This window comes from Typopeltis vanoorti, chromosome 20, assembly GCF_054136105.1.
Source record: "Typopeltis vanoorti isolate ZY-2024b chromosome 20, IOZ_Tvanoo_1.0, whole genome shotgun sequence".
NCBI lineage: Eukaryota > Metazoa > Arthropoda > Arachnida > Uropygi > Thelyphonidae > Typopeltis > Typopeltis vanoorti.
The window spans coordinates 3,054,513-3,081,590 of record NC_143568.1 but is presented as its reverse complement, the minus strand read 5'-3'; the positions used below and the strand labels follow the sequence as shown (position 1 = coordinate 3,081,590).

Below are 27,078 nucleotides of genomic sequence, written 5' to 3'. Positions count from 1 at the left end.
TTGTCCCTCTGTCCTGGCCTTCTGAACTATGCAGTGCAGCCACTGTAAGACTTTTATACCACCAAAATTCAGCATTTCTGGTCGAATATCTACTCCTGCTGTCTTTCCACATTTCAAGCCTTATGGCTTTTTCTACTTCAAGTATGGATATGTATTCCTGACTGCATGCATGGTCAGTGTTTTTTACCACTGTGTTATCACTGCTTGTTTCATTGAGCAATTTTTCAAAATAATTACTCCATACTTCAAGGATATCTTTTTCTCCTGTTTTTCATGTCACCTTTATCATCTCTAACTCCTTTTACAGTACTCTTTCTCCATTTCTAAGCTTCTTCAACAACTTTCAGAATATCTTACCACCTTCTTGATATTTATTTTCTATGTTCTTGCCAAAGTCCTCCCATGACTTTTGTTTAGCTAGTTTTACACAGTGTTTAGCTTTCTTACATTTGTCTCTTTATTCTCTAAGAGTAAAAGCTGACTTATTTGCCAAGAACTTTTGATATGCTTTCTTCTTTTCCTTCACTGCCTGTTTAACTTCCTGTGTCCACCAGGGAGTTCTGATTTTTTTATCCTTGCAGACAACCTCACCACATGCCTCTCTGGCAGAATCAATCAATGTTTTCTTCAGTTTGCCACTGAATTTCCAAGATTTGATTCCTGTTCTCAAACTCTTTCATTTTCTTTTCAATAATCTTTGTGTATTTTAGTCTACAGTTCACATCTGAGAGCTGCTCAACTTTTATTCGCTTTAAAACTTTCTTACGTTATTCTTTTCAATATGAAATTCAATTTTATCCTGCTCAAGACTAAATAGTGATCACTTCCAATTTCAAATCCTCTGTACACGCTGGTGTCCTGCACCAGGGATAAAACATCACTAACAACAATAACATAGTCAATGAGACTTTTCTTATTCCTAGCCCCTTCTCTCCATGTGAATTTGTGCACATTTTTTGTTGGAACATGGTGTTAGTAATAACCAGTCCATATCCTGAGCAGAAATCCAAGAGATATTTGCCATTATTATTAGCTTTGCTCTTTTCTCCAAATTTTCCCAAAATATTTTTGTATGTCTCACAATCCTTTCCTACTCTGCTATTTAGATCCCCAACAAGGACCAACTTTTCCTTTTTCATTGTGTCAGTTGCTTTTTCTAAAGCATCAAAAAATTCCTCCACTTCTACCTTAGTAGAATCTTATGTGGGACCATAGGCACAAATAAGTCTCATTGTCCAGTTCCCCATTCTCATATTTGCCCACATTACTCTACTTGAGACTGACTGCCATTCAAGAAGATTAGCCTCGTATTTAGTGTTGAATACTATTGCTACTCCTTCTTTTCCTTGATTGTCATTGCCTGAATATAACATTTTATATTTATTGCTCAGAAAGATCTCACCAGTTGTTGTCTTTTTTTGTTTCAGTCTCCCCTATTATGTCAATCTGGTACTTATCTAATTCCTCAGCTAGCTCCATTTCTTTGCCATTCAGGCTTCTTACGTTGATAGTACCGATCTTTAACTCTGGTGATGTTGAGTTGGGGTTTGTTTTCAGATTTGTTCAAGTAGCTGACTTTTTGCTGTTAGCCCTGGTTCCCTGGCGAAAACAACGGGACCCTTGTTTAACCCCAGCCGGCATGAAATTATTTTGTCATGTTGTACCATCATTTTTTATTTTGGTTTAACCAATAAGAATACAATTTGGTCGGCTAAATCCCAAATTGCCAGCCCATCCTCGTTCGTTCAGTATCAAAGTAGATACCCAACAGGGTGCACCACGAGAAAGTGAGGATTGGACATTAGGTCAGAAACCCTGGTCGGTTCTCCGTATTCCTTGAAAGGCTATGTGGAGGTCTCCTCTCAGTTATACAGCTTTGACCCTTAAGCACCCCTAAATAACTTAATAGCGAATTAAATTATGTTTTAAAATAACAAAATGTAAATTATGCTAAGAAAATGCAGCAATGCATTTTGCATGCATTTAGAATGAGGCTGAAAACTCACCTTGTGTCTATTAACTCAGAAGCCCTGTTCTAGATTATTGAACATTCTCTTAATATGAGATATTCGTATTAAGAGAATGTTGCAAATTCAGATTTCAAAAACAGTGATTTAAATCTACATCTGTAAATAAAGAAGTTTTTTCTCCACTGAATATGATAGGGATCATAGGCATGGTGGGCAATCCCTTAGATCAGTGTTCCTGAACCTGTGGTCCACGATGATGGGACAGGTGGTCCGCATGCAGACTTAAATGAATTAAATAAATATATATTTTTTAATTATCCAAACAAAACAAATAAACTTGAATAAGCAAGTAAAAATTATTTGGAAAAAAAAAAACTTAGTGGTCAGTAGAATTGTTTTAAGCATTTTACTGGTCTCCTTGGGCTTAGAAAGGTTGAGAAACGTTGCCTTGGATCATGCTGGCATCTACCTCATCCCTTGCTCTTGCAAATTGGCATACTTTGGCTGTATTGGAAAAATTTTAATGAATGTAAAAAAAAAAAAAATCCAGGAACCACATTAATGATACTGGAGTTCTTTCCAAAATCTCTTTTGTAAGGTTGTGTGTGGGGGGAGGGGGGGGCATACATTTGAGATATTGCAAATTTATATAAAGCCAAGTTACTCTGCTTTGACTAGCCATTGAGCCTAATATAGCTAAAGTAAAAGATTACATGCATGTATTTCCTATCTTACTGATTAAATTTTTGCATGCCACAAATTGTTTAATTTCTTGTTTTCTGTAGATGGGGACCACATGGTGTTATGCAGTATATGAAAGATCTGAGACATGTAATGAAGAAACTGCAACAGGTTCTTTCTGAAGAGTGCTTATTAGTATGGGTCACAACTCCTCCTGTTGCACAGAATATGAGAGGTGGTTTTCTGATACCTCAGTTAGAATTCTTGAAATATTCACTTAGATTTCATGTTATGGAGGCCAATCATTATGCCAGAAAGGTATTTCAAATTTTATAGTAGCTAAAATTTTTGTATTGATTTTAGTCGAACTTACTGCAATTACGAACCAAGTGAAAAGATTTCTTATCGAATATGAATTTTTATGTCCTATTATTTTATAGATGGTTGCCTCCCTCCATGGTACATTTGGGTTTCGATGAAACCCTTTGTTTGGAAAGACATGAGTTCAAATCCCAGTAGAAGGCGAGTTAGTTGGTCTCACACAAAGGTGTCAGTTTTCATTCCACAACCAGGAATATCTTCCAGGAGAACATGCAGCTTATAGACAAAAGCATATATTTAGCTGTAAATACTTAATCAACTTATCCTAAAAGTATGGTTACAGAAGTCAATCAGGATAGATCATTCTTCAAGAGCCTGTTATTATACAGGCTGTCTATGAAGTCCTTGTACAGTTTAAATTTTTATAAGATAAAAATTGCAGAATGCAACAGAATTTATTCAAAATTTAGCAGATTTAATTGAGGAATGTTAACTCAATATATCCATCATTTTGAATACAAACCATAATGCGATTTAAGTTCCCTGAACATATGCTGCAGTTGTTTTGAGTTATAGCAGATAACATTTGTAATCTTAGTGCAAAGATCATTTAGAGATCAGGGCTGTCAAGTGAGCTTGATATAAGTAAGGGGCAAGGTTTGGTCCACATCTTCCAATCCATCTATATATATATATATATATATATATATATATATATGCAATAAATAAATAATTAATTAAAAAATTTTTGAACATGATGTAGCAGGATACCCCATCACTTATAAGGCTTATTGACAGTAAAGGCTGTACCGTTGATAATTCTTCATCACCCGAGTTCAGAATAAGTTAATTCTGCAGCATGTTTAAATAAGTCTCGCCATTCACAATAATTCCTTCAAAAAAGAATGGAGTGTATTTTTACTTACTCACTCACTCTCACAGACACACACACACACACACACACACTCAGAATGGTTAAAACTCTTAAATTAAAAAAAAAAAAAAAAAAAAAAAAAAAAACACTGAAACTAATTTCTCAGTTAACCTTGCACACAGTTTCATATTCCAGGATATCTCATATGTAATCTAACATCTTAAATTGAGCTATTAATCCATAGATTGAGTCTTTACTCTTTTTAACCCAAATAAAAATCTTTAATTTACAAATAACACAATTATATATAACATCAAATCAACTACTTAACTACTACGCATGCTCCGGTGTATTCTTCAGTTTTAAACAAGAAAAACACTGATTCTGCACAACTTTCTTTCAATCATGTAAACCAACAGTTATTATCCTTTCTGGATCAAACTCCTGTAACCTTAATCTCTTGCCTCCTAAGGAACTTTAATTCTTTCTTGAGTTTACACAGGAGAAAGTCTAACACAAAACAAAGGTGCTCTTTATATGACAGCAACATAAGACAAATTCTTCTTGCATCTTCGGAGTTCTTTTCAGAACACCGAAGAAAATAAACATTTCCTGAGTTCTTCCAGCACACTTCAATAATTTCACTTTCTATATGAAAGTAACAGCAAACTCCACTGAATAAACTACTAAAACTATATCACTTTAGAATGGATTAACTTTCTATGCGAAAGTCTTAACATGCTTCTAAAAACCTTATCATAGTTTCAACACTTTAGAACAACTCTGCCTTCTATATGAAAGCTTCTGAAGAATTAACTAAAACTGTATCCACTGTTAGAAATCTCTTATCAGACTGAGAATCCTAAATATAGCAAACTTTGCTGGGTTCATTTCTATATGAACTGGTAAGCAATAAAGTCCCTTTTGAATAACTAACTCTTATTTAGAAGTATCGGTCAAGTGGTAATAAACTATTTAATAACCAACTAGTTTTGCCGGCTATTGCTGTCGGCATCTTCAGGGTACAAATAAGGTAGGTGATGTAAATTACAAGCTAGATGTTAACTGACAATTCTAATTCAATAACAAAATAGTACTGAGCGTGAAACAATACACGTGCCGCAGATACATGATTTACTTGTTGAGAAACATTTTGTAGTTGGTGCTGAAGTTCATTTCATGTGTGTTTAGTGATCTGATTAAGGTCTTCCATATATCATGTAGGATTAAACCTTGATTCCTGTTGAGGTTTTTTGTGGAACGGGCGACTGTAGCTGCTTCTTTGAAGATTCTAGAACGGTAGTTTTCTTCTATATAAGGCATATAACTTTTATTTCAGTTCAATAATGTGGTTGGTAGTAGAGAAGTGGGAAGGAAGACCAGATATATCTTGTCTGTTATTTCTTACATAACCGATGTGTTCCCTATGTCTCATTTCGAAGCTTCTAGCCATCTGACCAATGTAACTAAGACCACAGGAACAAGGAATGTTGTAAACTCCAGCATACTTGTAGAAAGGATGGAAGTCTTTCGGTGATCTTAGAAATTTCTGAATACTTTCAATTGACTTGAAGGTCACTCTAATATTGTGTGGTTTTAGGAGGAGAGCCAGTTTTATGGAAATGGTACCAACATATGGAATAGTTATAGTGGTGATATATTGGGTGACATCACGTTGTCTTTGTGATATGTCAGAGAAGAAAATCTTGTTGATGAGTCTTCTAGGGTAGCCATTTAAGGATAGGACGTTAGATATTCTAGTCAATTCTTCTTGTAGATCGTTTTGGTCCATAGTAAACTCTATAGCTCTTTTCTTTAGCATATAAATAATGCTCTAAGTTTTTGGGAGATGTGGTGTGATGAGCTGAAGTGTAGATAACATCCAGTATTTGTAGATTTTCTATAAACAGATAAGTTGACACTGTTATTTTCTTGTTTCTTTATTATGATGTCCAAGAATGGTAGTTGTTTGTCCTTTTCAAGCTCTAGTGTGAATTTGATAGTATGGTGGAAAGAATTCATTTTGTTTAAGTAATCCAATAGCTCTTCCTTTTTGTTGTTCCATACGATAAAGGTGTCATCTACATATCTAAACAATGCTGTAGGTTTTGGGTTAATCTGAGATAAGATTTTAGTTTCAAGATCTTCCATAAATAGGTCAGCACAAGAGGGTGAGAGGGGACTACCCATGACCAATCCGGTTAATTGTTTGTAAATGGTTTCCTTCCATACGAAATAGTTAGAAATTAAACAGTGACTAAACAACGAAGTGATGTCTTGTGGGAACAAATTGTCTAAGATGTTGATGACTTCAACTACTGGAATGTTGGTGGTAAACAGGGAAGTAACATCAAGGCTAGCAAGTATATCATCTTCAGAGACAGGGACGTTTTTTTAATTTTTCAATAAAATGTTGAGAGTTTTTAATATAAGTATCTGAGTTATGGATGTGTTGTTGTAGAATTTTGGCTAGATGTTTAGACAGTAAATAAGTTGGAGAATTGATTCCATCTATGATGGGGCATAATGGGGAGCCATCCTTGTGCACTTTTGGAACGTCTGACAGTCTAGGAGTTAGAGGATGCATAGATTTTAACTTTTTAATTAATCTGTAGGCCAGTTTGTCATCCGACGTAATAGTTCATTGGTGTCGTTATGATTTTTTAATCATCATACTTAAAGCGGACAAAGGAAATAGTACTGTCATCTTAAACACAAAAGACTATGAAGATAAACTTAACAATCTGTTATCCGATACGTCCGTCTATAATGTCCTTAATACAGATCCAACGTTAAAAAATCATAATGACACCAATGAACCATTACGTTGGATGACAAACTGGCCTACAGATTTAATTAAAAAGTTAAAATCTATGCATCCTCTAACTCCTAGACTGTACTGCGTTCCAAAAGTGCACAAGGATGGCTCCCCATTATGCCCCATCATAGATGGAATCAATTCTCCAACTTATTTACTGTCTAAACATCTAGCCAAAATTCTACAACAACACATCCATAACTCAGATACTTATATTAAAAACTCTCAACATTTTATTGAAAAATTAAAAAAACGTCCCTGTCTCTGAAGATGATATACTTGCTAGCCTTGATGTTACTTCCCTGTTTACCACCAACATTCCAGTAGTTGAAGTCATCAACATCTTAGACAATTTGTTCCCACAAGACATCACTTCGTTGTTTAGTCACTGTTTAACTTCTAACTATTTCGTATGGAAGGAAACCATTTACAAACAATTAACCGGATTGGCCATGGGTAGTCCCCTCTCACCCACTTGTGCTGACCTATTTATGGAAGATCTTGAAACTAAAATCTTATCTCAGATTAACCCAAAACCTACAGCATGGTTTAGATATGTAGATGACATCTTTATCGTATGGAACAACAAAAAGGAAGAGCTATTGGATTACTTAAACAAAATCAGTTTGTTCCACCATACACTCAAATTCACACTAGAACTTGAAAAGGGCAAACAGCTACCATTCCTGGACATCATAATAAAGAAACAAGAAAATAACAGTGTCAACTTATCTGTTTATAGAAACCTACAAATACTGGATGTTATCTACACTTCAGCTCATCACACCACATCTCCCAAAAACTTAGCATTATTCATATGCTAAAGAAAAGAGCTATACAGTTTATGGACCAACAAGAACTAATGTTTGTTGTTGTAATTTCTGTCCAGTCTTCATATATTGAAAACACAGAAACTCCACAAAATTCTTCTGCTGTGTTTGTTTCGTATTCCACAGACAGCTGAACCCCTAGCAATGTTTGCTACATTCTTTTTGCTTCCGCACATGCTCGGAAATGCAACTGAGAAACTTCCACTTAAATCTACCATCATGTGCTGCCATTGCTACTTTCCAGCGTTGGGCTTGAAACAACGAAGTTCCTTCTTCACAATGCAGAAAGGTATGTTCAATGATCCAAACATCCAAATTTTATAATAGTTAATTTCACAATCTTCTATGCACTGAGGTAAGTTCATTTGATTATTCATGCAATGTGAATTACAGTGTTAACTTCGGTTCCTTCATTATTGACATTTTTGTAAACAATTGTTTGCATTCAAATGGCACCAACATTACAAAATGTGACAGTGCATACAAAATTATAACTAAGTGCTAAGGAAGACTTCAGCAGCTAAATATATTAAAATAACATTGCAAAATGTCTTGCTAGTGACATACAAAGAAAACCAACAAACATACATTTAACTAAACTTTACAAATACCACATTATTAACTTTAATTCATCTCTATATTTTTAAACTTGTGGGATATCTAAATTTTATTCTTGAACATGGTGATGTAGCAGGGTACTCCACCCTGTCTTGCTTGAAAGGCTGTACCATCAATAAGTCTTGATCACCTAAGTTCAAGAATAAGTTAATTCTGCAGCATGTTCAAATAAGTTTCGCCATTTACAACAGTTCGTTCAAAAAGAATGGATCACTCGTGATTTTCCTTTAGTGCACCAGATGTTCACTTAAGGAGAATGTTTGTTGTGTTCCCAAACTTTTTGCGATTTTTCTATCTCCCCCACCCCCCATATATGACAATTATGGCATTTTATCTTGTTGCTGATGCAAAGTGTTGCCTTATCATGAAACAATACATTGTCAACAAATAATACCCTATTTTCAACTTTATGGTTAAAATTATGATGGATAAGTAATTTTGCATGGTAGCTTTCTTCAAACATATAATGTGACTTGAGTCACGTGCTCTTGTTAATATAATTTTGTTTTGAGAATTTTGTGAACTGTTGTTTTAGGAATATCCAGCTTCAATGAATCTAATCTTACTGATTTTTGTGGGCTGTAAAAGCATGTTTTACAGATAATACAGTCTCATCGTTTACCCTCAGTATTTCAATTTGTGGCTTATCTTTAATGCTACTTGTCTTTTTTTTTTAATTTTTTTTCCATCCAGTTTGTATATGAATTTCTGTTGAGTATGTCGTTGTGACAGGTTCAACTAGTCAGAGAACACGATATTTTCTTTAATTGAAGCCATTCAGTATAGTGTAAATTAAAAGAAAGAAATTAGAATAAATGAATAAGTGATAAATTTATTTAAATTTGAATAAATTCTCTGTTGCATTTTGCAGATGGTTTATATCAGAGTTTCTCAACTGGGGTTCTGCAAGAGATAGTGATTGAAAAAAAAAATTGTATAAATTTATAGAAATAAATAATTATTACAGATTGTTAGATTCTAAATGAGGAGAATTGGAAATTATTAATACTTCATTCAGAATCAAACATAATCTGCCATTCCCTAAGCCAAATTTGCTCATCAGACTAACAACCTCTTATTAATAGTATGCTATTCATATGATTTCTTTCAAGTTATGTTTATTAATATTTATTTGTTCATTTATTATTTTGATATGAAGTACAGTTGTAAAAACTATGTATTAAATATCGCTTGTATATTATGAGATTAATGTTACTGATACAGAGATAAAAATTGTGAATTATGCAATCTTTTTATGTTATTAGTAAAATGTAATGTATCCAAGAAATTCTTCAAAATAAGACTTGATTGGTTGCTGTGAGAAAATAAGTTATTTTTAGCCAGCGCATGCTTTAACGTGAGTTACTGTACTGTATGCAAGAAGCCAGTTCGGTATCAACAAAACCAGTTAGAATCAGATTTTGGCGGGAAAGGAAAGTAGGATGTCATGGGCAGTACATGGAAAAGAAGTAACACAGTAAAAAGTGGGAGAGAAATAACCTAGGGCTGAACAGGGTAGGAAGGACTGGGAACCGCTCTGTATTTTGACTTATCTTTCTTCGAGATCTTATTCTTTTATAAATTCCTATAGCCTCGCAGAAGGATAGCGTTGGACGAAAGGATAATAAGAATGAGTAATAAATATTGAAAGTTGGGCAATTACAAGCAAGAAGATAAATTCTACTGAGTTAACTAATCAGTTACTGAAACCCAGGATTCTATAATATTTGTGTGTTCTCAAAGTGAAAGTATTCAAGAACCAAGGAGAGTTTCTAGGATTCTCGATAATGAGGAAGCTATACTGTCTATAACAGTAAGAATATCTTTTCTATGACTTGTGTGAAGTAGTGAAGCTTGTTTCTGGAGAACATGATATAGTTTATATTGCTGAATTAACAGTTTAAGATTGAATGTGTAATATAGTGAAACATTTCCTCGTAAACGTAATATATGAAGTATCTCTGGATTAATAGTTAAAGATTGAATGTGTAATATAAAGAAGCCTGTTATGAGAGAACGCAATGTAAATTTGAGACTGAATTTTCTGAGAACTATTGCGTTAGATTGATAAACTTAAAGGTTGCTGAATGAATGTCTGATGACTTGTGCTTTGTGATTGTTCTGAATAGTTAAACTGAATCAATATTTGAAGTTCATTGAATGATACCTTTGTTTAAAGTGAAATTGTGTTTGGAATCTTGGATAATAATAAGAGTAGAATTAATATGCATAAATTCTAATCGTAAATGATATACTCAGCTGAGTAAATTACTATTGTCTTAATGAGAACTTATTCATTCTTAAATTGTATTATCTCTACAAGAAATTCTTGTTTTAATGTAAATTTATGTGTTAAAATTTTATTTTAATAAAATTAAAATATTAAATATTAAAAGTTTAAAAATATTATTTAAAGCATTAAATAATATTTTTTTGAGCTGAATCTTGTGTTTGCCTGATTTCTTTCATTGCACCGCTCATTAAAATAGTTTGAATCTTAGCGGGCATCCTATATATATGATAAGGAGAATTTCAGCTTGAATTAAGTTGATAAGAATATTATGCTAGTTGATGGTTGATTTCAAAACTTTGCTTAAGCAAATTAGAATATAGAGTGCGCAGTTAAAACTAAATTTTCTCTGTGTTCGAATGTGGATTCAGTCAACAGCTAGAATTTACATCAGAGTAGAACGTAGGATCCAACAAGATATAATAATTTTATGTTATATTCAGGCAATGACAATCAAGGAAAAGAAGGAGTAGCCATAGTATTCAACACTAAATATGAGGCGAATCTTCTTGAATGGCAGGCAATCTCAAGTGATGTGGGCAAATATCAGAATGGGGAACTGGACAATGAGACTTATTTGTGGCTGTGGTCCCACAGAAGGCTCTACTAAGGTAGAAGTAGAGGAATTTTTTGAGGCTCTAGAGAAAGCTACTGACACAATGAAAAAGAAAAGTTGGTCCTTGTTGGGGATCTAAATAGCAGGGTAGGAAGTGATTGTCAGATATACAAAAATATTTTGGGAAAATTTGGAGAAAAGAGCAAAGCTAAGAATAATGGCAAACAAATACTGTTGGATTTCTGCTCAGGACATGGAATGGTTATTACTAACACCATGTTCCAACATAAAAATGTCACAAATTCACATGGAGAGAAGAGGCAAGGAATAAGAAAAGTCTCATTGACTACGTTATTGTTGATAGTGATGTTTTCTCCCTGGTGCAGGACACCAGGGTGTACAGAGGATTTGAAATTGGAAGTAATCACTATTTAGTCTTGAGCAGGATAAAATTGAATTTCATATTGAAAACAATGACATGTAAGAAAGTCTTAAAGCGAATAAAAGTCGAGCAGCTCTCAGATGTGAACTGTAGACTAAAACACACAAAGATTATTGAAGAAAAAATGAAAGAGTTTGAGAACAGGAATCAAACCTTGGAGATTCAGTGGCAAACCTTGAAGAAAACCCTGCTTGATTCAGCCAGAGAGGCATGTGGTGAGGTTGTCTGCAAGGATAGAAAAATCACCACTCCATGGTGGACACAGGAAGTTAAAGAGGCAGTGAAGGAAAAGAAGAAAGCATATCAAAAGTTCCTGGCAAATAAGTCAGCTTGTGCTCTTAGAGAATAAAGAGACAAATGTAAGAAAGCTAAACACTGTGTAAAACTAGATAAACAAAAGTCATGGGAGGACTTTGGCAAGAACATAGAAAATAAATATCAAGAAGGTGGTAAGATATTCTGGAGGTTGTTGAAGAAGCTTAGAAATGGAGGAGAGAGTGCTGTAAAAGGAGTTAGAGATGATAAAGGTGACATGAAAACGGGAGAAAAAGATATCCTTGAAGTATGGAGTAATTACTTCGAAAAATTGCTAAATGAAACCAGCAGTGATAGCACAGTGGTAGGAAACACTCAACAGGCCTACAGTCAGGAATACATAACCATACTTGAAGTAGAAAAAGCCATCAAAGGATTGAAGTGTGGAAAGGCAGCAGGAGCAGATGATATTCGACCAGAAATGCTGAAGTATGGAGGTATAAGAGTCTTACAGTGGCTGCACTGCATAGTTCAGAAAACCTGGTCAGAGGGACGAATTCCCGATGATTGGAGTAGAGCTCTAATAGTACCCATATATAAAAAGGGAAATAAAACTGAATGTGAGAATTACAGGGGTATTTCCCTACTGAGTGTTCTGGGCAAGATTTATGCCACTATACTTGAGAAACGGTTGAGAGGAATTGTGAAAGAAATGCTTGGTGAAGAACAAGCTGGATTCAGGCCAAATAGAGGCTGTCAGGATCAGATCTTCACTTTACGACAAATAGTTGAGAAAGCATGGGAATATAACAAAGATCTGTATTTAAGTTTTGTCGATCCGGAAAGGGCATATGACAAGATGTCAAGAGAGAAGCTGTTCAATACTTTACAGTTATATGGTGTCGATGGGGCATTATATCAAGCAATACTTAGTCTTTATTTGAGTTGCAAGTCAGCAGTTATAATTGAAGGAAGTACAGGAAGATGGTTTAATGTTAAATCTGGTGTAAGACAAGGATGTACATTAACTCCTCTGTTATTCATTATCTATAGGGATCACATTATGAAGCAAAGTGGTATTAAACATGATATCAGAATTGGAGATGTTAATGTCAGCTCTTTGCTTTATGCGGATGATGTTATACTTCTAAATAAATCTGCTACAAGATTGCAAGATTCTCTGACTAAATTGAATAACTGTTGTAATAGATATGGTATGAAGGTCAGCAATAAAAAGACAAAAACAATGAAAATAGGTAGAATCGTTGAAAATGTCAACTGTGTTTTGAAAACGGAGAACCTGTGGAACAGGTAAAACATTTCAGTTATTTAGGCATGATTTTTAGTGAAGATGGTAAATTAAATATGGAAATAGACAACAGAGTCAACAAAGCTGGTATGGTAGGAATTTCATTGATTAAATTCATATGGAATAAGAGAGAAATTAGTTGAACACTAAATTAGCTGTATACAAGACAGTGTTCAAACCAGTTTTAACTTATGGATCTGAGAGCTGTTTAGAAGTAAAATAATTGACCAAAGACTAGCGACTGTAGATATGAGAGTCCTGAGAAAGATTAGAGGCGTGAACAGATGGCATCAATGGCAATATCATATTAAAAATTAGGATATTAGGAAAGAACTTGACATCGTCAGCTTCCAGGAATGCGTTAGCATAGCTAATCTCAGGTGGTATGGTTACTTAAACAGAATGGGCAAGGAAAGATTAGCAAAACAAATGTTCTCTGCCAGGTTGGCAGGAAAATGACCCAGAGGAAGACCAAGATATAGGTGGATTGATACGGTACAAAGTGCTTTAGACGATAGAAATATAAGATCTGATAATGTTGGAGTTTTGACAAGTAACAGACTGATTTGGAAGAAAATTGTAGATAGGAAGTTAGTAATGATGTAAATTTTTCATGTAGTACTATCATATCCTGTACGCCCCTTGAGTGTACATGTCAGGAATTTGATGATGATAATTTTATGCAGGGATTTTCCAAGGCCGGAAAATTATTTCAAGGGTTCCTCCAGAATAAAAAGCTTGAGATAGGCTAGTTTATATAGACATGAAGTTATTAAAAAATTCATACTGCACAAGGAATTTATAAGTACCTTGTATTCTTGTTATGTGTAATTAAATAAAGTTCTATAATATAATCATTATTGGTTGATGAAAAGTTTAAAAATATTTTTAATGGGATATCTCATGAATATCTTACTACTACTACTTCTACAGGAGTCCTCTAGGGAGTTGAGGACTCATCAAGGTAGGCCATGTAAACACTCCAATCTTCTGTTGAATTCGTTTATTCTGCACTCACAACCTTCAAAGACAATCCATTCTAGTTATTATCAACAGACTTCCATGGAGTCAAGAGACTCATCATGGGAGGTCTCACTTTCACATGCACAGTTCATTGTACCTCAACTTAAATGCATTCACCACACTCTCAGGCACCACATTCCAATCACCCACCACTCTCCATGCAAAAAACCTACTCCTCATCCTCGCTTGCTCACACCCACCTTATATAGCTTCCAGATATTCTATGAAAATTCTCATCCATGTTAATCTGGTAATTACCCATTACCAACTTATGTCTTGATCATGTCTCCCCCTCTTCCTTCTATCCACTAAGCTCTGTAATTTGCATTCTCTCAATCTGTCCTCATATTCCACATTCCAGAAACCAACTTAGTCATCTCTGAACCCTCTCCATCATCTTATCATCTTTTTGAAAACCAGGTGACCAAATCTGTGCACAGTAATCCATATACAGCCTGATCATAATCTTGTACAAAGACTGATCAGGCTGTGATCAACTTTGATATGTTGCTCACAAAACTTTCTTACTTCTACACATCAGTGTTCTCTGCATCATTTTCATAATCAGCTGTGCTGTCCTCACAATTTTAGCAAAGGAGAAGGAAATATCTGCCAGATACTTCTTTCTATGAGAGAAAAATCTGCCTCCCACCGCTTTCTTGACTGCAGTCATTTTCACCTTCCATGAATGTCCTCCTCTAACCCTCTATGAAATGAAAAATTCTATCTACTTGTATCCTGTATAACTGGTATCGTTCAAAAGTTTGTTAGGTTTCTATTATATCATCATTCTTTGTCTTATCTGCAAGCATCTGGATTCCACAAATTTTCAATCTCTACTCATAATATATATTTCATAGTCCCAACATCATTTTTAACACACTCCTTTTGAACCTCTCCATTGAATCTGCATCACCTTGGAAATTCAAATAGATCTACACACAGTAGTCCAGGTTGAGTTTGTATAAAGGTCTTGTAATGAGACAAAATTACTTCCTTATTCTTACATGTCTGTGTTTGTTTCAGCATTGCAATTTTCCTCTGAGTTGTATTTGTAATTTTTGCTGTATGATCCCAGAACAACTTCCCATCTACTAAAACTCCAAAATCCCTATCCTGATCAGTTTCTTCTAGCATAATCTTGTCATTAAAATATACCATTAGACACCAAAGTGCATAACTACGTTTGCTGACAGCATTTTTCACATGCTCACAATTCAAGCTTATTTCAGTTCATTCTGCAAGCACTGCATGTCAGTTGCATTCTTGATCACCATGTCTATCCTTAATATAATGATTGAATAACAATGAAGCAAGGACGGATCTCTGTGGTACACCACTAAGCACCTTAAATATTGTAGACCAGTATCCGTATACCATGTTTTGATATGTTGCTCAGCCCTCCTCTGATCTAAGCTAGTAAATTATAATGTAGTCCCATATCTACAACTTATGCAACAGTCTTCCATGCTGATTCTTATCAAAAACTTTAGGCAAGTCCATGGTATATCCATTCCCCCTTGTCTAACTCAACTGTGACATTATAAAATGTGACAAGTTACTCAAACATGATATTTCCTTAGTAAACCCATGCTGTTCATTGTAAATTATAGATTCTCTGTCATTCCATTTATAGAAACGTTTTTCACTTAATTACAAAGTAGGGTTGCCAAGAAATTGTATTTTGTGTAATCCTTTAACCAAGTGTAAACAAACTGTGCACATGAAATATCACAACAGGGTAATAATCTCACTCGAATACTTGTATATATAGAGGTTGATAAGTTTACATCAGTTGCCTTAGCATGCTGCCTTTGTTTTGCTTAGCATTTGGTTAAAGAATTAAAAAATAATATAATTTATTGTTTCATCAAGTGATAAAACATTTTGCAAAAATCTTTAATCTAGAGTATTTTCATAATAAAGTGATATACCTTTGTAGTGCTTGTATATGGTGAAATAATATTTTACTTTATTTTAATACTATTTTGCTGATGCTACTGGTGGTTCTCTTCCCATCCCCCAATAACACAGGATTATTTAAGTAAATAATATAAGTAGTGCAGTTAATATCTGCATTATGGGATTACTTTTGGTTGCATCAAGGCTGCCAGAATTTTATAGTAGCTCAATGACAGCATTTGCTGGTGGTGTAGAATTGCTTCAGTATCATAGTATTATTTTATTTTCAGTCCTATGAATGAGAGGTTTTTCTTATAATTAAATAGTTTTTTTTTCTCTCTCTCTCTCTCCATGAGTGCAAACTCTAGGAACTGAAATTCCAGGATGTTAAGAGGTGAGACAAATGATCAGGTTTTAAGAGATGCTAGGGGCTATTAAAATTTACTTTCACACTTGAATGGTGGATGGAAATATTTAGTTGTAGTTAAAAAGATATGGAAATTAGGGATAAATGATTACAGGGTTTTACATTCCAAGGTAGCACAATAATTCCTGTAATGGTAAAATGCTAAGTGAGAACACTGAATATTGAAAGATTTTCAATGGAACATATAGAAAATGGTGATGAAATTGTTATCCAGACTTCCTCAAAATGGGATGAAACCAGTAACGTAAGAAAGGGTATCCCAGGCAAAGATTCCAAAGGATTTTCTAGTGAGGTCACCTTCACAATGGGCATGAAGACACCTGTACCAAATTTTGTCAACATTGGTACAACTTGAGTTGTGGTGAATTATCCTGGCATCAGCAGCTGTGCCTACATTGTGATCATATGATCACTTGGGCAGCAACTGCTGCCCAAGGCTAAATGTTTTAACTGTCTAGAGATCAGATATGTTACCATTCAGCGTCCTAAACCCTGCCACAAATGCAAAAGTTCTGAACATCGCATTACTGCTTGTCCTGTTAGAATTTTGCCAAAAGAATAAGAGCCAGTACAGCATATAATACATCAGAGGGGAACCAAACATATGAAACCCTTATACAAGGAAAAATCAAAAGAGAAAACAGAAAAACAAGTAACACATCTGAAAGAACATAGTATCCAGACAAGATCATCAAAAAAAAAAAAAAATTGAGGATAAACAGAAGAAATTAAAAGACAAACTAAAAAAGGAACAAAATCTAAAAAAGGAAAAATAATAACAATATAAAGATGGAGAAGGTTATGGATCATCAAATGAAGACTTTTCAGGCTCAGAAAAGTTCATGGACTAGGAGGAACTATCTCATGCAGATAAAGCAAAAGAGTAGGATATAGTTCAGGAAAAAATAATCAGGTTCGCCAATGCAAAGTTCTCTCAGTATGATTACCATTTGTGTGACCAGCTTTCAAATAAAAAAAACAGTGGCCATGAAATTGAAATGATGGCAAGAAAATGGAAAAAAGCTGGAAAACAATTGACAAAAAGTGGGATACACAATTGCTCCTTCACAAATTGAAGACATCACCAGATTCATTCAAAATCTAGAAGTTACTTACGCTTCACTAATTATATCTTCTTTCTGCAGTGATATTAGAAACATCTCTTTCTGTGTTGAACTGGATAGGAGGAAGAAAGAAATTTTAAAATAAGAATATGGCTGCACTTAGCTCTTCAGCTGCTTTCTTTAGTAGACAATTCATGAAATTCCATGAAGAACGGATTATCACCCAAATCTGTCTGGATGGAGAAGACATGTTCATCACAATATCCTTTTACTCCTTTCAAAATCTCTATGAACATCTGTTTAAAAGACAATAGTACTTACAGGGGAAACTATAACTCTTGGGACATTAATGCTTTTCCTGTTCCTATCCAAGATGGGCTCGATAGACTCATTACAGCAGCTGAAGTTGCTGCAGTCTACAATGAATGTTAGACAAGAAAATCCCTGGGACCTGGCTGTCTGGTGATAGAACTTTACCAAGAAGCCTGGGATTTTATTCTTCATTTCTTATCTCTCTCTCTCTCTCTCTCTCTCTCTCTCTCTTTACAGGTCTCTAGAGATGATACCTTAATCACCAGTTGGAGGCCTATTTCTCTATTGAATATGGAGTACAAAATCTCTCCTTTTTTTTTTTATCATTATCAACAACAGGCTTAAAATAGGAATAGGATGCATAATTAAAAGCACAGGTGTATGGAGTTCCAAGCCGAGCAGTAGAATTTAATCTGTTTTTACTACGTGATCTACTCTATAATATCCCTTATAAGTACCTGCTTCGTAGTTATTGGGTTCCAATCAGACTTAGACAAAATTCAAAAAGAAGTCAAGCGAGCTTGAATTTTTATTCCCTTGCTCTCTTTACATTGGTTCTGGAACCTTTTTTGTAGGAAGCTGGCAATTTTTATGCTGTGCAAGGGATAGCAGTTTCCTCTGCTATGAAGAAAAATATAGTATTAGCATATGCAAATGATGTAGTAGGCACTTGGAGAGATAACAATTCAGTATACATCTTTTTTTTTGGTATTTTGGAAAAATTCAGCAAAACTGGTACACTAATTCCCAATGCTAATAAGACTAAATTAAAAGTTTTTGGAAGATGGGATCTTGGAGGCATCCCCTTTTGACTAACTACTGAGAGAGCCTTTCACTGTACTTGGAATTCCTTTCTCTGCCTGTCCAATATTACTAGTTCCAGAACTTACACACAAAAACACTGAAACCTTAGAACAATGTTTCTCAAATTTTTCTTTTCAAGTGGGCTGTGGCCCACTTGAACAAAGCATAGAACTTAGTGGCCTTCTGGCCCCATACCCCCCACCCTTTATCGATAGGTCATATTTGACCACCTTTATATGCCACCCCCTAAGTGCAAGACAGAGTCTAATACATTTCAGTGAAATATTAGGATAGGATTTTGTGGCAACAAATGGAGACTGATTTTATATATTATATGCTCTTTCATGTTGTAAAATATTATACATATTATTATATTGAAATTACACGAATTATGCTCATGTGTTATCCAGTTGTTTTCTACTCTTGGTGATCTTCTGAACAAAGGCTCTCCATCTCACTTGGTTTCTTGTCTTTTCTTTCAGGAGTTGTAAGTTTGGGTCATCCATCCAGCTCTTTTGCAGTCTTCCTCTCCTCATGCCCTTAATCTTCTCTAACATAACTGCTTTTTCAATGATTCATCTGCTCACATAATAAGTACATTAACTTCTGTTTAGCAGTCATTGCCTTCAAGGAGCATTCTGTCTTTATACTCTCTAAAAGCTTATTAGTAACTCTTGCAGTCCATGAGATTCTTTATAGTCTCCATGCCCATAATTCATATGAATCAATTTGCTGTGCTTTTCTTTTTTAATCCTACTTTCACATTTATACATCACTAGTGGAAATACCATTGCTGTGAAAATTCTAAGTTGACCCTACTCACACTTTTTTGTCAGTTTTAACATTGCTTTTTTTTTTTTCCCATGACCTTTTAATTTCATCTTCACATTTACCATCATTTGTTATTCTGGACTGCAGTAAATCGTAACTTTTAATGATCTCTATTTATTTTATCTCCCTCAATCATAAAATGATCTAAATTCTCAGAAGCCATGATGTTTGTTTTTACTGATGTTTAAATTAAGCATGACTTTATTGCTTTCCCTCTTAACCAGTAGAACCATTTAAAGTCTAAGATAAAAAAAAAAAAAAATACTATATGTATTTACTAGTAAAATTTCCTCGCAGCCCATCTGGAAAATCACATGGACCACATTTTGAAAAATGCTTCCTTAAAAAGACTGAAAAATTGGGTGACTCTCTTCCAATATTAAAATTCTGCTATTTAAGGAATACAAACTCAAAAATCCATTAAGTATTGCATACCAATTTTTTATATATATATATATATATATACTAGGGGTGGGGCTCTGATGCCTATGGTGTCTCCCCCTGAATTCCGGACTGGTAGGCCAGTTCTCCTTGAATTTTGAAGACTCGAAAGCCCCACCCCTCCGGAATTTCCTCATGTAAGAATAATAAGAAAAAGAAAAATGTTTTCCTATGAAACCATGATGAGCCGCAAGCGACCCCAGAAAAACTTTTCGGAGTTAATGTTTTTAACGTCTTAATTGATGCAGCTATAAATAGCTTGCAAAATAGATTTTAACAGCTGAGATCACACAATGATCTATTTGAATTTTTATATAATATAAATAATTTACATAACTGGAGTTCGGATGAAATATTAAAACATTGTAAAGACTTGGAAATTGCTTTGGGTGGCAAAACATCTGATGTAGATGCAATAGATTTATTTGAAGAATTAAAAATTCTCTCAAAAATAATACAAGAGAAAAGTGGTCCTCACCAAATTCTATCATATATATATATAAAACCAAAATCTTGTAGAAATTTATCCCAACGTAACCACTGCCCTAAGGATATTGTTAACAATTCCTGTTAGCGTAGCAAGTGCATAAAGAAGTTTTTCCAAGCTTAAACTGATTAAAAATTATTTGCGAACAGCAGTGACCCAAGAAAGATTTTTTGGTCCAGCAACTATATCAATAGAGGCAGACATAGCTTATAATTTAAATTTAGAACAGCTTATAGACAGTTTTATTGTGTGTTATCCCCCATAGACCAAAACTATGGGGATATCGCACAATATCCCCATAGTTTGAACAATACTTTGACTTCAAAGCAGAAAAGCCTTTCTCGTATAAATAAGTTGTTGCGAAAGGAATAAGGATCTTCAATGCTTTTTGGCTCAAAGTTGGGAATTCCTTTCCAATAAAACTTGTATCATCAAAAGTTTTTCTTTCTGTATTTTTATTTGTTGTTATTTTTAAAACTGATTTAGGGCAGTTTTAATTTTTATCTGTAGGAAAGTATGCCGTGCCCTCTCCCCCTTCAAGCTATTCCCCCTCCCCTGGGGGTCACTCCCTGCAGTTTGAGAACCACTGCCTTACTGGATGAAACTGTTTCCCTCACGATAGCTGGCACTCGAGAATTTCGAGTGCCAGCTATCATGAGAATCATGAAAATCTCGGTGGGAACCAGGCTTCTAGATGGTTCGATTAGTCTTTCGCTCCTATACCAGGTCTGATAATCGATTTGCACGTCAGAACTGCTGCAGACCACCACAGTTTCCTCTGGCTTTGTCCTGCCCAGGCATAGTTCACCATCTTTTGGGTCCGAACAATTAATTTAATTGATTTGCTGTTGTAAAAAAAAAAAAATTGCTATTGACAAATTTGGTATGAAAAATCAGCAATAAAAAAAAACTGCCTAGAAAAATAGGCAGAAACAAAAAATGTCAGCTGCATTCTGATTGAGAAACAAGAACAAGTAAAACATTTTGGCATTTAGGCATAATTTTTAGTGAAGGTGACAAATATGAAAATCATCAACAAAATATAAGCAAAGAGCTAGTATTGATAGGGACTCAACTAAAAGAAATTAGGCCAAACACTAAAGTAGCTAAACTAAATATAATAATCATACCAATTTTTAACTTAAGAATCTGAGAACTGAGCTAGAAATGAAATAGTTCATCAAAAACTCCCCTGGGTCTAAATCAGGGCTCCAGAAATAAAACTTAAATTTACTAGCCACAAAAAGTTTACAAAGTAGACGAGGTATCAGTCTACTTTATAAGTGATATTTTAAAAAAAATCTAAATGCTAATGACAAAATAAAGTAACACATTATTTAATTCTTACTACATATTACATAAATAAATATACAGAAATATCATTTCCTTTCAGTATATGCCACTAACACTTACTGTTCATTTATGTAAGGGCTTCATAATGTCTTGCAGTATGTCTTTTCTTGAATCAAGTTCTTCAGAGAGGGGCCATTCATATGTATAATCAGTAAATCATATCCAGGGTAGAAGGATTCGGTGATGATCTTAACTTCCCTTTAATTAGATTCATTTGACTAAAACTTTATTCACATGATGATGTACTTGTTAGTATACAACTTCAAGCAGTTTTGAGAAAAATGATAACCTATTACTCATTGTTCTTCTATAAGGATCTTGTATGTTTGAATGTGCTTCTCCATAGCATTGAACTGATTTCTGCTAGTTCATCAAATTTACTGAAACTATTTCTTCATTATCATCAAACTATTTAATGAAATATTTACCTAAAATTTTACTTTATTTTACTTTCTTTTTCTCAAAATCTTCCAGATCATCAAGCTACATAAATTTGAGATAGCTTTTAAATGTATTATTGCTCCATCTATTAGATTTTTTTTGTTCAATACTGGAATAGCTCTCTGCATGCATTATCTGAATATGATTGTATATCTGCATTTTCTTTAACAAGCCTTGATATTGCAGCTTCATCGTCTCCTTTTCCATTACTATTTCTTCCAAATGCATTGCCTGCTGTATTAGATATCCACCTTACTGACTAGTACTTTGGGATTTTTGTTTGTAAGATGACTGCTACTTTTCCCAATCCTTTCAGGGTTTTTTTTTTGGTGAATTCTGGTAAAAAGTATATAATTTTGTGCTACTGTTTCAGCAACAAAGGGGACATCTTTAATAGAATTTAAAACAGTCACGTTCAGATTGATACCATTGAAACATATGTTCCAGCACCTACTAATCAATTGTGCAAGTTCTTCATAAGCGAACAGTTTGTGTTCATAAGGATTCTTCATGACTGGGCTAATTGTATATAGTAATTGTTGAATTCACGTTAGTAGTCTAACCATGAAGATACTTCACATGCAGGTTTTGTTTCCTGACCTGAAAGGGAATGTGCTGTGCATTATGGGCTACTGAGGCAAGAATAACTTGTTCATTTCACTCTCTAATGTATCACAGTACCCTGTAGTTTACAGCAGAATTACAGTAATAAATGCATCTTTCAGTTTCCAGATTTTATTTATGTATCAAAAAAACGTTAATAATAATGTACAGGTTCATTCTCGTTTGAGATATCCATAGAAGCATCGATAAATTGTTTAAGTACTGTAGTCTTTGATCAACAATAACTACACTTCATTTTAATACTGGCTAAATTAATTTAATAAGTTAATTCCTTTATAATTACATAAAAATGCTATCTCCTGGTGTTAGAAATAAGACTTCTTTAATAAATCCATTGACAACCTCCCCTGATCAAATAACTTTACAGTGAATAAGATGTTTTAAAATGGGGGGGGGGATAAATTATGCAAAGAAAATAATATATTTAGAATGCATTTAGAACCTAGCTGAAAATTCACTCTCAATTTGTCTCTGATAACTAGCCTAGTTGATTTTTGGAGCCCTGGGTATGAGAGTTCTGAGAAAAATTCTGGGAAGTAAACACATGGCAAAATCATATTAAAAATTGAAGATATTAGAAAGGAACTTGATATTGTTAGCATTCAGGAATGTGTGAGTGGAGCTAACCTAAGGTCACTTAAAGAGAATGGGAAATGAAAGGTTAGCAAAGTAGGTGTTTAATGGTAGAAAAAAGACTAAGATCTAGGTGGATTGCTGCAGTCAAAAGTGCCTTAGAAAACTGAAGCATATGATCTGATAATATTGGAATCCTGAGGTAACAGATATTTTGGAGGAATATTGTCAATAGGAAGTTAGTACTACATAAAAAGTTATTACTATCACAGTATCCTGTAATAATGTGTTATTATTTATGGTGTGAATAAAAAAAAAAAAAAAAGAATCCTAACCACTTGCAGTTTGCCTCCTTTTTAACTGCCTTGTAATACACTCCTCAATAGAACAAAGCAGTCTGATTGAAGTCGTAAATGAAGACATTTCCCCACTCTGTTAACTACCTTACTGGCCATTATGGATCAAATATGCATCCCTCATATACTTTGTATCCATCATATATTTCAATGTAATATCAATGGTATTACAGTTTTAATATGTACTTCGCATCCATGATAACCTTAACGTCTTGGCTGGTAGTGTGGTTAACTCAGTCAAGTTATCCACACTGATAACTTGTAAAAACAAGTATTTGGATCTGGAGGGTAAAGATGGTCCAATCATGAAAAGGACAAGTCCAAATCCCCCTTGGTACCATTGAACTGCCAAAGAACATTACATGCAGTAGCAAGCAGTTGAAAGAAAGGTTTTGTTTTCCCTGGAGATTAAACTTGCATAAATTTATGGTTTCAGTAACTAAAAGGAGTTTTTTTAAAAATATAATCCCACATTTGATATTGCAGAATTTGTAACATAACAAATAGGCAAGAATTTCTCCACTCTATTTTCTTGATCAGTTATCACATCTGATAACTTGACTGGAGCAATTATTTTGATCTGGAGAACAAAAATGGTAGTCTGATCATGGAGGAGAAGTCAGAGTTCATCCCACTTGGTACTGTTGTAATGTTAAGTACATGAGGTAGAATGTGGCTGGGAAGTGTTCCACTGTAGATTAAACTTTTACAAATTGATTTTAATTACCAAGAGAAGGATGAAATGAAATTCCTACAAAGGACAGCAGGCTAAAATTAAAAATTAACCTATCATGACCAAGTTATTTTGTCATGATAGGTTAATTTTTTAAAACCTAATTAACCGTGCTACCGGCCGAGTTGGATGAAATAGTGAGACCAAATTGCACTCCTTATCCATGTTATTCAACAGGTGTTGCAGAATCATATCCAGATTAAGTTCGACGTCTATATATGCCATGGCCGGTTGCTGGGATTCTGATAGAATGGTTAATCCTATCAGCTTAGTGGTTATGGCTGTCAGTTGCATGAGTTCTTCTCCCCAGTTTGCCTGTTTTGTGGGATAAAAATCCTGAGTTTACCCGCAGAAAAGCCCTATCACCTCCATATGAGACTGGCTAACTCGTCTTCAGTTGAAAAGTCCCACTAAAGGTTCTTCTTTGTATCCTAGACAGAATTCAAACCCCAGATCTTTAAACTAAATAATGAAAAATTAGGAATTGTATCGAGAATATGCTTGATAGGAATCACTTTGTTAAGCATGCCATAGTATGATTTCATTAAGAAGAAAACAGTTTTTAACAGATCTGCTTACTTTTTTTTTTATGATGAAGTCATCACAATCATTACAATGGTCTATTTATCTAGTGACTTCATCATAAAAAAAAAAATAAGCAGATCTGTTAAAAACTGTTTTCTTCTTAATGAAATCATACTATGATTTATTTTGATTTTAGCAAAGTCTTTTATAGCATTATTCTACATAAAGAATCTCTAATTAAAATATGCATTATAGGTATTATGGTTATATGAAATTTACAGATTTTCTAATGAATAATTTTTAGATATTGAACTATTTTTGAGATAAAACTGGAATTCATTGCTATCATTTACTGGGACCATTAAATTTAATAATTCCTCTTATTCCCCTCCTTTTCTTTGTACTTTAAATGTATAAAAAACTTGAGCTGATTTTAATTTCTAAATTCTTCCTATTCAGATTGAGGTCCTTGAATTTTTGAAGTACTAAAATCATTGTATCAGATCAGTTTTTTAAGGAAGATATTGTGGATCTACATATTCTTACCTAATCCTTTCATTCTGAAGTTGAATATTGTTTATAGTATTAAGGTGTATATAGCACATGCCATATTCTTATTTACCTTTCTTATGCATGTAGTGTATAATATATGAAAATCTTATATAATGTTAGCTTTCATTTTTGTTCATTTATCTGATATCAGCAGATTTGACTTGATTGCTTTGGGTGGGTAATGAAGCTATGAAATAATGTCATCATTACTAGTTCTTTAATTATGAAGTTGTGTCTGATTCTTATTTAATTTTTTTGTTTAAACTCTCACATTAGATAGTATCTTCTTATGGTTTTGATGTTCTGGATGTTCATCATTATCTTATGATGCAACTTCATTTACGTGCCAAGGATGGAATTCACTGGGAACCACCTGCTGTTCGCCACATGACTAATCTTATACTCACCCATATCTCCTTAGCATGGGGAATTTGTCTTCCACATAGGTATTGTGTGTGTGTATTATATATATAATTTCTATTTGCCATAATTATGATTACTGAAATATAAAATTTCATATGATATTTGAAGCTAATCATAATTGATTAGCTAAGCTTATTTGAAATGGAACTACTGTATAACTGTCTTGCAGGGTTTAAATAAAGCTATTAATTTTAAAATATAAAAGTTTTATTTCAAAGAGATTCCAAAAACATACCTAAACATTTTTTGACAGGAAAGATAAAATCGTACTATATTTTTTGAATAACAGTTTCACACATGTAAGAGAAAACTAAATATAATTTATTATTTCTATATATTTTGAGCAATATGCCATGAGATTCTTTCAGGGAGAGGACAGAAAAACTGGTAACATTTAAATTCTGAATACAAGAACGAGTCGTGTATAATATCACATCTCGGTTGCAGCCCTCCAGTAGGAGGAAACACTAGAGTTCAGAGATGTGGGAATAGATGTATAATTAATTAATTTAAAAATAATAAATACATAAAAATATAAAAAATTATAAACAATAGCAGCAATCACTTCCCAAAACTTAGAAATAGGCATACAGTCTGTCCCATTAAGATTAGGATGGTGTATAGAGCTTCACACAATTAAAAAAATAAATAATAAAATTTGAACCTCCTGTAGACTAGCATCTTGGTACAGTTCCTGTGAACTCTGTATCTAGGGTCAATGGTATGAGAAGCAAGGCTTGAACTTGCAGAATCCAAAAATCTTATATAATCGTGATGGTTTTCAATTTTTATAGTAGCAGAATGGTCACTCTGTTCAAATATGACAAGAGCAGGGTATTTGATAAGCACCAGGCAAGGATAAAGGTGATAATGTATCTTATCATTAAAAAAGATCAAAACTTCTGGGCTGGTTTGAAGTTAGTATACAAATTATGTCTGTGAAGGGTCCTTGCTATTTGTTCAGATATTCCTTTAAGGTAAGGTATGCTGATCCTTTTAACATAATGCTAGCAATTTTACTTGGGATAATAAATAATTTCAGTAGAACAAAGCTACTGCAATGGATAGTCCTATATTATCTTCTTTGGCTGATTATTTTATGAAGAATTTAGAGAATCGGATTTCAAACACCATTTCTCCTCGACTTCACATTTGGTGGCTATGTTTTTGTGGACAACATCTTTGCAATCTGGTCTCGCTCTGAAACATAACTACTTCATTTTCTGGATCAAATTAACTCCTT

General features: G+C 34.0%; 1 protein-coding gene across 4 annotated transcripts in view; it reads left to right on the top strand.

Annotated features, from left to right (window-relative positions):
* Nucleotides 1–27,078, top strand: part of LOC150095195 (PC-esterase domain-containing protein 1A-like) — a 150,012-nt gene that overhangs the window by 96,695 nt on the left and 26,239 nt on the right. For 3 of the 4 annotated variants that reach the window (XM_090410347.1, XM_090410346.1, XM_090410348.1), the window contains exons 5-6: nucleotides 2,756–2,969; nucleotides 25,689–25,867. In XM_090410347.1, the coding sequence (XP_090266473.1) occupies nucleotides 2,756–2,969; nucleotides 25,689–25,867 (393 nt within the window). The remainder of the gene's footprint in view (nucleotides 1–2,755; nucleotides 2,970–25,688; nucleotides 25,868–27,078) is intronic. The other variant, XM_090410349.1, reaches the window with a different exon arrangement.